The sequence below is a fragment of the Drosophila miranda genome (assembly GCF_003369915.1).
Source record: "Drosophila miranda strain MSH22 chromosome Y unlocalized genomic scaffold, D.miranda_PacBio2.1 Contig_Y1_pilon, whole genome shotgun sequence".
NCBI lineage: Eukaryota > Metazoa > Arthropoda > Insecta > Diptera > Drosophilidae > Drosophila > Drosophila miranda.
This window is the reverse complement of record NW_022881603.1, coordinates 7,422,005-7,435,384: the sequence shown is the minus strand read 5'-3', so window position 1 is coordinate 7,435,384 and position 13,380 is coordinate 7,422,005. Positions and strand designations below refer to the sequence as shown.

At 44.4% G+C, this 13,380-nt stretch overlaps 2 protein-coding genes and 1 non-coding gene across 3 annotated transcripts; 1 reads left to right on the top strand and 2 right to left on the bottom strand.

The window, feature by feature from the left end:
- Positions 1–18: 18 nt before the first annotated feature.
- On the top strand, positions 19–13,380 carry LOC117189349 (SH3 domain-binding protein 5 homolog). The gene is made up of 4 exons (XM_033394487.1): positions 19–643; positions 11,569–11,631; positions 11,692–11,869; positions 11,939–13,380. Exons 1-4 carry the CDS (start codon positions 602–604, stop codon positions 13,069–13,071), a joined length of 1,416 nt encoding a protein of 471 aa, XP_033250378.1. The 5' UTR covers positions 19–601; the 3' UTR covers positions 13,072–13,380.
- On the bottom strand, positions 4,451–4,532 carry Trnal-aag. The gene has a single exon. It is a non-coding gene; the product is annotated as a tRNA-Leu (tRNA).
- Positions 9,601–11,510, bottom strand: LOC117190073 (SAM50-like protein CG7639; the record flags this gene model as incomplete). The annotated part of the gene is made up of 4 exons (XM_033395154.1): positions 9,601–10,160; positions 10,221–10,779; positions 10,837–10,948; positions 11,020–11,510. Coding segments are annotated over 4 exons (1,314 nt in total), but the record flags the coding sequence as incomplete, so codon positions are not given.

Here is a 13,380-nt window from a genome sequence, read left to right as displayed (position 1 = left end):
AGTTACCGTGTAGTTCTGCTGTTTTTGTAAATATTGTATTGTTATAATTTGTACCGCCGCAATCGGACGCGTCTCGTCTCACTTCCTCCTACTAGGGTAGATTAGTATTTAAAAATAACTATATAAATATATTATATTCGGGGAAAACAATCGGTGCACCAGCAGTTTGATTTATGTTTGCGTGTAATTTATCCATGTTTAAAGTAGTCAAAAGTTGATAGAAGCCCCGCGCGTCCCCTGTGCCTTTTTTCGTTGGTGGCGTCAAAGACGGCAGAGAAAATGCTTTAATATTTTTTTCTTATAACAAAATTGCCGAGTTAAACAGCAATAGAGCCAGCCGCAGGCCTATTTACATAATATTGACAACAAATCACCAGCACACACACACCCATGCAGACTCGAGCGCTTTGAGGAAAATTAACAATTTGCTTGACGAAGGAGAGTGTGAGGAGCAAACAACAAGATCAAGTTGAGCGAAATGCAAGTGAAAATGCAAATGCAACTGGATTTAAATTGAAAAGTGCCGGACAAAAAAGTGAAAACTAACTCAATTGACATTCTCCTGGGATTGGATCGGCTGCAGGCACAAAGAAAAGCAGATATGTCGAATACTGAAGAGAGCGAGCTGGACCCGCAAATTCAGGTGAGTGGTAAAGCCCCTTCCATCTCTCTGCGAACCCCTTGTGGCCCTCAAATATGCACGTGCCCCGTACCAGGCAGTGTCAGACGTTTCACTCAAATATACATTCATATATACATATGTAATATGTATGTACATATGTATGTACAAATGTACCTAAGTACATATAGAAAACGCTGCCTTGGCACGTTTTTTTTTTTTGTGTGTTGCTGCAATTGTTGTTCCTACTATTTGTTAGTTCTCTCCCCCTCTTTCTTTGTGTCTCTCTGCTCTCTTTTAATTGGCTTTGACAGACTCTTTACAGGAAAGCGCCGTTATGTTTTGCATTCCATTTCGTTGGCTCTTTTTATTACGTGCAACCTTTTTTACGCTTTGCTGACTTTAAGCCACACTCACACAGCAGAAATCAATTTCCCAAGCGCTTTAACAAATTGCAAGTTTCCTTTCCCATCGAAAAACTAATATTCATTGTGAAAAATGCTTCAGGAATTGTAACTCTCCATCACACGCACACACACTCATAAAGTGCCCCAGGGTCAAGTGTTTGTTTCTTTATCCTTAATTTCTCCCTCTTCGACTCACACTCACTTCCTGGTAATGGGATTATATTTTGTTCTTTCCTGCGTAATTTCGGAAATTTCCTCTCCGTTCGGGGTACCTAAAACAGATTCAAGTGCAGTTATTGCCCTCTCGCTCCCTCTATATCGCTCTTGGTGATTTTCGGGAGAGGCCTGGTGGCTGCATGCAAAATTTAATAAATGGAAATACCGAAGCGCACACGCAAGCACTGTACACCCTGTGCTCGTAAAGAAGAAAGGCCTATGATGTTTGAGCTCTGTTTGGTACATCCGAGTAGGAGAGCTGTAAATGCAGCTTCTACGTTCAAACAGCTCAAATGAATTCGTTGTTACTGGGTGTTTTACAGTCGAAACATCTCTGGTTTCGGGTTCATTTCGTTGTGAGGCAATTCGAGAAAAGAGACGACATAACACAATACAAAGTGTCTGCGTCGCGTCTCTGGTTCGGTGCTTCGTATCGCCCCCGGCGCATTTTGCATAATTTAAGATTTTTTTTGTTACTTGTTCAACAGCGCGAAATAATTTGCAAATTTCTAGTCGCTGGGCATTAATGGGCATTAAAGGAGGCGATGAATGTGCCGGAGAATATTCCCCGTTTGGATCAAATTGGATCCGCACTAGACCTTCGTTTGTCTATATTTGGAGCCGAAAACCTAGCGGGAGACGTCACACGCGGCGGAAAAACATTACCATTGATTCTGGCCATGTGACTTGATTGAAACACTCGATAATGTCTATAAATATGGTGTGTGCGAAAATATACAATTCGAATGGGAGAATCACACAGAGAAAGAGAGAAAGAGATAAGGTTCTACTCTAAACAAAATTTGTTTTGCTCTGGCATACCGAATGGAATGCCAAACCGGTTAGTGTGAGCTCTCTCATCTATACAAAATATATTACCAAATACGCAAAAACATCTTGCTTTTTGCTATGTATTCTATTTAGCCGATTTTTCAATGTTTTATGCGCGACTTCCTCTTTAGACAAGCTTTGTTGATGTTGTTGTTTCCTTTCTCTGTTCTTCGCCGTTCTCTATTGTCAATGATTTATCAATGGAAAAGGTGGGTTTTGTTCGCTAGATCTTTGCGCGTGCAGATTCTTTTATCAGAGGAAACTTGGTGACGACAAATGGAATAGACAAGGAAAAGATTAGGGCGGCGATGGCCCAAAGTCTATTTAACTTCAATTCGTGCGCCTCGACAGCTGTTTCTTTGTGTGTTTTCTGACAAAACACCGAGTATTTGCGTTTGTTTTTATTTCTGTACAAAATCCCACACGCGTCACGTCTCTTGAAAGCATTATCATTTGCGTGCCGGGGGAGTTTTTCTACTCGTTTTCTTTGCCCAAAACTTTCTTCGTCATGGGTCGTATAATTATCTGGCACTTATCGATTATACGATAATTGTTTTCACAGACAAATGGTGGGGAGGGAAGGCGAGTTATTTGTCTCTATGTTGGAGAGAAAACTGGTGGGAAAAACTTTGAAGAAAATTATAAATAATAATTATCGCACAGCCTAGTCCCAGTAGACAATGCTGGTAATTTGATTAGCAAAGGAAACTTTATCCATTCCAATGCTCAAACTGATAAAGTTCAATGCCTAAATGACTAACAAATACTTGGATTTGGATAGGTGTCAGTTACGCAAGAAAGGTGAGAGTACATAAGTTTCTAGGGGGCTTTTGCTAGGGAATTAGAGAACACCACTGAGGTGGGGGGACAATGAATCAGAAAAGCGGGTCCGATAAGTGAGTCAGCGGCGAAATATATAGACTTTAATAATTGGACTCCAAAAATGTAGTTTTCTTAAACGATCCACTCCATAATACCATAAAGATTTACGCAATCTTTAATTAAACGAGGGGGAACGTTGTGAGTTGCAGCGGACACCGCAACTCTACAGTTATACCCGATACTAAGTCAGTGTGACTCTCCTCCGGCAGACGCCGCTAATATTGAACGACGCGACAAAGAGTGCGTGCGAGAGAGACAGAAAATCAGTCTGAGCGTGACATCGGGCGCTGCGTAGCCAGTGCAAATTGATTTGTTCCTTTTGGCTATAAAAATTATCTGATCTGGTCCAGATTCAGCAATCTGATAGATATGGTTGTTATCTATGATTCTGCGTTTTTAGTTTTCTCGAATGTGCAATATTGTGGATGCAACAGATTTTCGTCCTTTGTGTGGGCGGAAGGGGGTGGGGTGAAATTCTGAGATATACGTTTTATAGTGAGATCTAACAGAAGTGCGGATACCAAATTTGGTTACTCTAGCCTTAATAGTCTCTGAGATTTGTGGATGCCCCAGATTTTCGTCCTTTGCCGGGGCGGAAGGGGGTGTGGCGAAATTTGGACACGAAACGGTCAAGGTCCGATATCACAGGAGTGTGGATACCAAATTTGGTTGCTCTGGCTCTTATAGGTTCTGAGATCCTTGAACTCATATTTTGCAATTGGCAAAACCGACCATGAAACCTGTGTGTTAGAGAGAGACAGAGCGAGAAAGAATGAAATTGTTTTCTTGATTCTGGCTATAATAATTATACGATCTGGTTGAGATCTTACATTCTAAAACATATAGTCATCCTCTACGATTCTGCGTTTTTGGTTTTATCGTATCTTTAAAAATGTGGATGCCACAGATTTTCGTCCTTTGTGGGGGCGGAAGTGGGCGGGGCGAAGTATTGAAATATTTTTGTAGCAGTGACATATCACAGAAGTCTGGATCCAAAACATCGTTGCTCTAGCTCTTATAGTCTTTGAGCACTAGGCGCTAATAGGGACGGACAGACGGACAGACAGACATGGCTCAATCGACTCGGCTATTGATGCTGATCAAGAATATATATACTTTATGGGGTCGGAAACGATTCCTTCTGGACGTTACACACATCCACTTTTACCACAATTTTAATATACCCCAATACTCATTTTGAGTATCGGGTATAAAAACCTCTATACCTTTAGTTTAGTAATTGATTTTCTCACGATTTGGAGAGCACGATTTTATATAATATGAATCACTAAACCATGCGTCATTAACGTGGCTTTAATTAAATGTTATGTCGACTCAATTTTAGATGGAAATAATTCACTTAGAAAACTTCTTAATGAACTTAAGAACTGAAAAAGTACTCGTATAAAATCTAAACTCTCCTAAAAACTGAAAATGCATAAAGTAAATGAATTCTCTGTGAAAAAAAATGAAAGAATAAAGATCATTCTCTATGTGGCAGCGGTGGGATTCGAACCCACGCCTCCGAGGAGACTGGTGCCTTAAACCAGCGCCTTAGACCGCTCGGCCACGCTACCCTTGCTAGAGCCAGCGGTCAGAGTCGGTTCTCATCGTCGGACGAAACGGGACGATCGTCGCTTGGGTTTATTTATAGTGTGAAAAACTGTATAGCGAAACAACTGTAGGAAGTTTATTGAAATAAAAAAGCACTTGCATAAATATGCTATACCCTCTCCTCTCGCCCACTGTTTGTTGAACTTTTAAATGAAAGCAGTGCAGTGTCTCTGAGGGGTGGCCTTTACCTTCATCATCATCGTCATAATAATTATCATCAATGATGCATAACTGAGAGAGAGAGAGAGATGGAAAAAGAGTGGCTCCTCTGATTTTGAGGCTTAATGAATTCATTTACATTTTGATTTGTTTCGTTTGTGGCTCGTTGTCTTTGAATTGGAATTGTTAATGCCATTTGTATGTAACAACTATTATTATGCAGTCAAATGGCCATTTCCTGTGTTATCGAATCAGCAATGGGGGCATGCCGCTGGCGTATCTTATCAGTCAACAAGTCTCATAAATGAATATTTCACAATTGCACTCCGATTGCATTTGAACTTTGAAGAGAGACCAGATCGTTTCGGCAATTGACATTAATTTGTATAAACATTTTAGGTTCCATGCAAAGTCCCCAACCTCTTCAGCGTTCTGAAAGTTCCCCCACGAAAGTTGACATAACGCTTGGAGAGCGAACGGTGGGGGTACTAGAGCTTGAACTAAATATAAAACACAACAATTGGCTTGGCTTTCGAGTTCACGCAATGCTGTGCCGTTAGCCCCCCACCCCACCTCTTTATATAACCAACTCTTTGACCTCTCCGCGTCTTGCAGAGCCACTTTCTTAGCCAAGTGCTGTTCCAGTTTGGTTTCGAGTACTTTCTACGGGTTGATTGTCCTTTGTGTCGCCTGCGCAAGTCGTATGGATTGTAGATATGTATAATTTTTTATGGGTTTCCATTACAGTACGCTCCTATTGCCATTTTGGCAATGTTGTCGCACCAATAGGGCAAGAGAGACAGAGAGAGAGAGTGCAGATGAATGTAGGTCAGGTCAGGTCAGCCCCGACGTCGGCATCACGCCACTAAAAAGGCAGCTGTCGAGCGGAGCAGGGAGGGGAGTGCCGGCAATGGAAAAGGGAAAGTGGAACTGGTACTGTAAGGGATAAGCTAATGTATAATAATCATACGATATGCCGGGGTGCTGTTTGCATAGGATATTGCTAATAAACGAAGGGAAAGGATGGGATAGGGGAGGCTGTTTTTGCACAGTCCTCGAGGGAGAAGTCCTATCCATTTCCTAGATGGGTGTGGCCGCACTTCCATTTTATTTATTGCTTTCTGTCTGTCTGCTTGCAAATATCCTAAATATAGTCATTACACTTCACTCATCTCAGGGCCGACTGTCTGTTGTCTAAACAATGAGGCGGGGGCGGCCGGCGCCTTCTTGTCTGACGAAATTGTTTGAGATCCTAACCAGCCGCACTCACGTCATCTACCGATTCTGGCCAAGAGACGCGCTCTGTAACCTGGCTGTAACCTTTTGCATTTGATGATTCGCTTCAGTCTGTGACTCAAGCCGGTCTTTGGCTCGGGCTGCCCTTTGGCAACGCCACTCCGGCGAGATTGCACAACGAAAGGCAAGAAAAACGTCGGCACATCGCGTGATTTGGTAATGTTTCGGGCCCAGACCAGAATATACCTTGTTCCACATGACTACGGCTTTGTTTTGCTTCAGATGTGTAAAATGATACAAATCAATAGTTAAAGAACAATTCTCTGAAACATGTATTCAGGGGCTTGCAATATTCCAGGAATATTTGCCATATGCTCTAGAATTGAGCTTTTTGAAAATACTATTGATATTTATTGAGTCCAGTTCCCCCATTTGCCATTTTGGATGTTTATTTTTATACCCGATACTCAAAATGAGTATTGGGGTATATTAGATTTGTGGTAAAAGTGGATGTGTGTAACGTCCAGAAGGAATCGTTTCCGACCCCATAAAGTATATATATTCTTGATCAGCATCAATAGCCGAGTCGATTGAGCCCTGTCTGTCTGTCCGTCCGTCTGTCCGTCCCCTTCAGCGCCTAGTGCTCAAAGACTATAAGAGCTAGAGCAACGATGTTTTGGATCCAGACTTCTGTGATATGTCACTGCTACAAAAATATTTCAAAACTTCGCCACGCCCACTTCCGCCCCCACAAAGGACGAAAATCTGTGGCATCCACAATTTTAAAGATATGAGAAAACCAAAAACGTAGAGTTGTAGAGAATGACCATATCTTTAAGACTGCGGAATCTGAATTGGATCGTATTATTATTATAGCCAGCATCAAGAAAACAATTTCATTTTTTCTCGCCCTGTCTCTCTCTAACACACACGTAGCATAGGCGGCTTTGCTTAGAGTAAAACATTAGCGCCTAGATCTCAGAGACTACAAAAGCTAGAGCAACCAAATTTTGTATCCACACTCCTAATATATCGGACCGAGACGAGTTTGTTTCAAAATTTCGCCACACCCCCTTCCGCCCCGCAAAGGACGAAAATCTGGGGATATTCAAAAATCTCAGAGACTATTAAGGCTAGAGTAACCAAATTTGGTATCCGCACTCCTGTTAGATCTTACTATAAAACGTGTATCTCAAAATTTCGCCCCACCCCCTTCCGCCCACACAAAGGACGAAAATCTGTTGCATCCACAATATTGCACATTCGAGAAAACTAAAAACGCAGAATCATAGATAATGACCATATCTATCAGATTGCTGAATCTGGATCAGATCAGATCATTTTTATAGCCAATAGGAACAAATAAATTTGCAGTGGCTACGCAGCGCCCGACGTCACGCTCAGACTGATTTTCTGTCTCTCTCGCACGCACTCTTTGTCGTGTCGTTTAATATTAGCGGCGTCTGCCGGAGGAGAGCCATACTGACTTAGTATCGGGTATAACCGTAGAGTTGCGGTGTCCGCAGCAACTCACAACGTTCCCCCTCGTTTGACGATAAAGTTGCGAAAATATTTGTACACATTTTTTCCAGCGTCATTTTAGCATTTAATATTTATTTTGTATTTTTTGTGGATACTCAAATATTTCTTTCTGCCACAATGCATACACAGCCGGGCTACCTTGGCTGGTAAAATTTACAATTGAATTTGCAGCGTAATAAATGTTTTTACCCCTCATTGGCTTCAGAGGGGGAGTGGAGGAGGTCCCCAGAGAGGATGTATTCGCTTAGGTCTAGGCCTCCTCCCTCCGCTGCATACGACAGCATTAATTATTGAGCTTTGTTTTGTGGGGTTTTTGTTTTGTTTTGTTTTGTTTTCCAGGTCTTTGCCTCAACATTTTCAATTGCATGTTGCTGCATGTGGAAATGTGAGAAAGTAAACTTTTAATTAGCCAAAAACTACATCTTCCGAGGGAAATGCCAGACCAAAAATGCTGGCTCACTCGTGAGTCCCTCCTCGCTTCTGGTGAAGCCAGAAATTCCAGGAAAGTTCAAGCTTCAAGCTGCCTTTCATCTGCGGCGAATCGGATGCCCCAAACTGGTTTCGTTTGTTTACAGGCACAAAAACCCGTTTGGAGGCACCCTACGCCTTGTCTCGGCTCTTGAATCAATCACGATTACGAGACAGGGCCAACTCGAGCGACTCGTTGAGAAGACCTGCCCTCTCGCTGGCCTCTCAGCGGCTCATGTTTATGTCCGGGATGTGGAGAAATGGTCAACGGACACGATTAAAATCAAACTCGGACAAGCCCAACAAAGAGCAGCCGTAAAAAGAGGCAAACCTACAAACCAAAAATATTATTATTAAAACCCGTTTTCTCGACCACGAAATGTTTGTGTGGGTCCGCTGTGTGTGAACATGTCCGCTTCCCCATCCATGCCCTGCCCCTGCCTCTGCCTGTGAATGTAGATTTTAGCCATATGGAAGAGCTAGGAATTCTGTAAAATTGTGAAACGTGCACTAAACTTAAGCAACGCATGTTTTCAACAATGGATATGTTCTTTCTCTTCCTGAACGTCATAATTTCTTAAAGTTCCCCTCAAACGAGGGGAATGTAACAAATTTAATTCAATAACATGTTTTTTTTTCATAAAAACTCGTATACATAATATAACAAGCAACAAGCACAGCATTATTTAGCTGTATTTTTTTTTCGGCGAGTCGTAATAGCCGGTTGAATTGTGAAAAATATCGTCGGTATAAGCGGTTTGTCGTACGGAGACGTACTAAGCGAAGGCCCTTTTATATATGTAAGTTTGTATGGGGACCAACCAAGTCATCGAATTTTCGTCGCTATGAACGGACGGACGCTATAAGCAGAGTCGTTATAACCGGACTTTACTGTATATGTAAATTCGTAGTATTATTAATGTATAAGAAAAACATTTAACTTATAAATCTACAATGTTTTCAAGCTATTAATAAATATATGTATTTAAGCTTACTTTTCAAAAAACTTACTTTAAAAAAAATTTAGATTTCAAGAACTTAATTCATTTAAAAAAGTCACATTCGTGTCTTCAAGTGCTCTCAAAAGATAATTGGCACATTTTCCTACATAATTTTTTATTCAATATAACCAGATACATCTTTAAAGATATCGTTTAAATGAATTCCTTACTTCACTATTTATAAATAATCGGAATTTTTAAATGACTTTTTCCCCTCACTCAAATTTTCGTTAAGAGAAAAGTTATTTGTTATTGAATCCGACTAAAAGCTTTTGTAAATAGCTACGAGAAAATAAGCTAAATTGCCAGCACTGATTCCATTACTTTGCCCCTCTCTCTCTCGTCATCATCCATTTTTATATGCGCCTTCCTTCGATGTTCGCGTGGCGAAGAGCGTTGAGCGTCGCTCTCGGGGCTTGCTTTGGTGGTTTCGAGCTCCGGTGTTCAATTCCTGCTCAGAACCGTCAAGAAAAGAGGGATTTTTCGTACAGAAAGGAGGGGACAGACACAGTAGTGGTGTTTTTGTTGTTTGTGACCTTTGGGCCGGGAGGGATTGGATTTTCGCCCCCTAGATTTGTTGAGGAAATTGTCTGCTCAAAATGCAATTCTATTTTCTCTCATGGGGCTATAGCATTACCTCAGTTCGGTTCCACTCCACGGAGAAGATGCGTTCACTTCAAAGTCCTAGCGTCTTCTTCACTCCACAGACAAATCAAACCAACCCACATTCACAAAATTTTGTTGCTTTTCCAAAATCTTGAAACAGTTTTGTATATTCTTCGTTTCTCGTTTCGCTTTTAAGTATGTACACACGCGCCTTAGGAACTACTTAAATGTTTGCTGGACTACAAATAAATTTGTTTTAGGAGGAAAAATGCATTGACAAAAAATACAGAACAGGATAAATCTTCTCGAAAGACAAGACAAGCTACATTTTGTGGGATTCTCATGGGCCCTCTGCTGTTGCGGGGGGGGGGGGGGGGGGGGGGACACTACATTCAGTCAATGGATTTGTCAAAGGAACACACATTTTCTAGATGAACTCGTAGCCGATGCTAAACTGGAAGCCATTAAGTACCTTGTCGGTGGACTGGCGACGCACTGGGATGCAGTAGTTGATTTCGATGCGTGCCCGATCGGCGAACTTGAAGGCCAGACCCATGCCAAAGGCGCTACGCATATTCTCTGCGAATGGAAAGACGTGAAAAGATGGGAGACCGGATCAGCCGGGCTGGCTTTGCTTACCTATGCTAAAAGTAATGGTGTTTCCAATGTTGTAGAAGAAATGAATTCTAAAGTTGCTGGCCAGGCTCTTGAAGACGCCGGCAAAAGGCAGCGGCGCCCACAGATGCGCCCCCGTGCACCAGTAGGTCTGCGCCCCAATCGGTGTGCCATCTACCACGGGTCCAGCTCCGCCGTATTTGAATCCTCGCAATGTCATGGGTCCGCCGCAATAGAAGAGCGAGCTAATGGGCAACAAGGTGGTCTGTTTGGTGTCCTTGACGATGCCCACGCGTCCACAGAACTGCGCCACAAATCCAGAGAAGAGCGGCACATTCACCTCTCCGTGGGCTGTGCTGCTGGTGTAGGCGACGTTGCCACCCAGACCGCAGTACTCGTTGGTGGACTTCAGTAGAATGCCCCGCGTGGCAAAGACATTGGCATCCCGATTGTCAAAGACCACGGAGTAGCGCACCAGTGAGGCCAGTTTGGGCCCACAATGCTCCCGAATGCTAAATGGCACGGATTTGTTCAGCAAACCCACGTTTCTGATCGAGTTCTCGTACTGCAGCGAGTGAGTTAGCTAGGGAAATACACAGATAGTTAAGTTGGCACTCGAGAGAGTTCTTTTCGCGCTTACATCCACTCCCAGGCTGCTGTGGGCCGAGAAGTCAATCAAGTAGCCCAGATTTGTGGATTGAAATGAGCTAATGTCGAAGCGATCCGTTTGCCTGAATATGCTGAACGAGAATCTGTAAAGATTGAAAGGATTTCTTAGTAAATTTACTGCCCAAGAGGAGACTTTGTCGGGTCAGGTCCTTACTCGGGTCGATTCTCGCGAAAGCGGGTGTGAAAGAAGGGCTTCCAGAACTTGAGTTGCAGATCATTGGCCCTGGTGTTGCTGTAGCTGCCCTGCAGGGAGATGCTCTCGCCCCGGCCCAGGATGTTCGGGACGGTCAGCTCTGTGCGTAGGGAGCCCTCGTTCTGGCCCACCTCCGTTCCGGCGGAGCCCATCAGGCGGGAGTACTCGTTGCCCTTGAAGGTGACCTCATAGCCCTGGGGCGAGGCATCTGCCCCGCGACTGACATCGAGGTGCACGCTTACATCCTTGAAGATGCCCAGCTCGTGCAGGTACGCCTTGGTCGACATGGCCTCCAGCATGACGTCCTGGAAGTTGTCCGCCTTGAAGAGTCCGTCCGCCGCCCTCATCACATAGTCGTTGTGGGTCCGCAGCAAACCGCTGACATGAACGCGATCAACGCGAGCGGAAATTTTACCCAGATCGCAGGATCTGGCAAGGAGATTAGCAATTACTGGAAATTAACGAAAAAAAAGGCATTCATTAAATGTACATTTTCTGTTCTCTCCACAGATTGAATTGGAGAATCTCAATAGTGCTACGGATGAGATAAACAAGCTGGAGATCGAGTTGGAGGTAAGTGGAGACGGGCTAAATGGCTTGAAGCTGCTTTTACTCATGTTTTGCCGCCCACAGGAGGCCAATTCCACCTTTCGGATTCTGTTGAACGAGTCCACACGGCGCCTGAAGCTTTCATCCAAGAAGCTGGGCAGCTGCATCGAGAAGGCCCGTCCCTACCATGAAGCTCTAGAGAAGGCACGCGAGGCACAAATCGAATGCCAGCAGGCTGCGGTTAAATTCCAACGAGCCAATGGTGAGCCAATGGAGCCAAAACACGTCGAATTATCCGAGTAACCCATAAACTCGATTTTCCCCATTCAAGAAATTCATGCCGCGGCCAAGGAAACGGTGGCGCTGGCCGAGCAACGTTTCATGTCCAACTCACACGAATGGCAGTTCGACAACGCCTGGCAGGAGATGCTGAACCATGCCACCCAAAAGGTGATGGATGCCGAGACCCAAAAGGCCGACTGCCATGCCGAGCACCAGAGACGGACGCGTCTCTTCCACACTGCCGAGCAGAAGTTGCAGCAGCTGGAGGACCGCTTCAGGAGGAGCATCAACAAGTCGCGACCCTACTTCGAGGAGAAGCAAGTGTGCCAGGATCAACTCCAGACCCAAAAGAATCGAATTCAAGAGGTGCAACAGCAGGTGGCTGGGGCAAAGAGCACTTATTCCACGGCTTTGCGTAATCTGGAGAGGATTAGCGAGGATATACATAGGCAGCGCGGGGATTATCCCACACCGCCAGGACCCCGCGAGCCGGGAGTCGGTGCCGAGCTGAACTCGCCCACGTCCAGTGCGTTGCCTTCGCTGCCGGACTTTCACATGGAGCTGGAGAAATGCGACTATCCCTCTATAGCCGGCAGTCAAATGTCATTGGCGGTAAAACAGCCAACCAACACAGCGGAAACTGAGGACGAGGAGGATGCCTGCGACTACGATGAGACGGGGGCTAGAGAATTTCGAGGCGCGGTCGACGAAGGCGATCTGGAGGCCCTGCGTCAGAAGGTGAAAATCCTCGCAGTGCGCCCCATCGAGGGCGGGGATGGTCAGCAGCAGAACGATGTCTGGGAGCACGAATTGAAGGCCACGGTGGATAAACTGGATCATCTAATGATGCTCAAGGAGTCAGCCAAGCGGCAGCAAACCGAAAGGTTGAAATCAACCGAGCAGAGGCTCGAATCCCTTGGAGCCGAGGCCCTTGAACGCCACTGCGATGTTGTGGTGAAGATCACAAACACAACCAGCTTGCCAGTCACACCCCAGCATCACCAGCAGGAGCCGCCGACGCCCATCAAGAAGCTGCAACAGCAGCTGGCCCCCTTGCCCTCGGTAAATGTGTCCATGCGGGAGCTGCCGCTGCTGGCGCGTCTCTCAAACGAGCTCCTGGACCGCAGAAATGCTGCCATTGTCGGAGTGCGTCGTCAGCTACGCAGGCGCTCCGTGGAATAGGAAAGGAAAAGGCGGAGGAAGAGGGGAAGCAGCAGGGAACAGGAGATTTGTTTATATTAAATGAATAATTGTAAAAGATAAATGCCGCATTTAAGTACGCTCTCAACGATAAGTCTACACACCTACATGATATATATTTTCGTATAAATGTTGAGCAATTTCTGATCTAATGTCTCTGTATTTGTTTCTCACTGTTAATACTATGAATATGTAAATGTTTTGTGATTGAAATGCGTAAAAAAACAGAGAAGATGAGGAGCAGGAGCTCTGCAAACAATAAGCAGCTTTAAGTTAACTTTAACATGAATA

Bases quoted from the DNA above. Each gene is read 5' to 3' on its own strand.
- LOC117189349 (XM_033394487.1), top strand. From the start codon at position 602: ATGTCGAATACTGAAGAGAGCGAGCTGGACCCGCAAATTCAG. The intron at 11,632-11,691 runs GTAAGTGGAGAC...TGCCGCCCACAG, and splicing joins AGCTGGAGATCGAGTTGGAG to GAGGCCAATTCCACCTTTCG. The intron at 11,870-11,938 runs GTGAGCCAATGG...TCCCCATTCAAG, and splicing joins TAAATTCCAACGAGCCAATG to AAATTCATGCCGCGGCCAAG.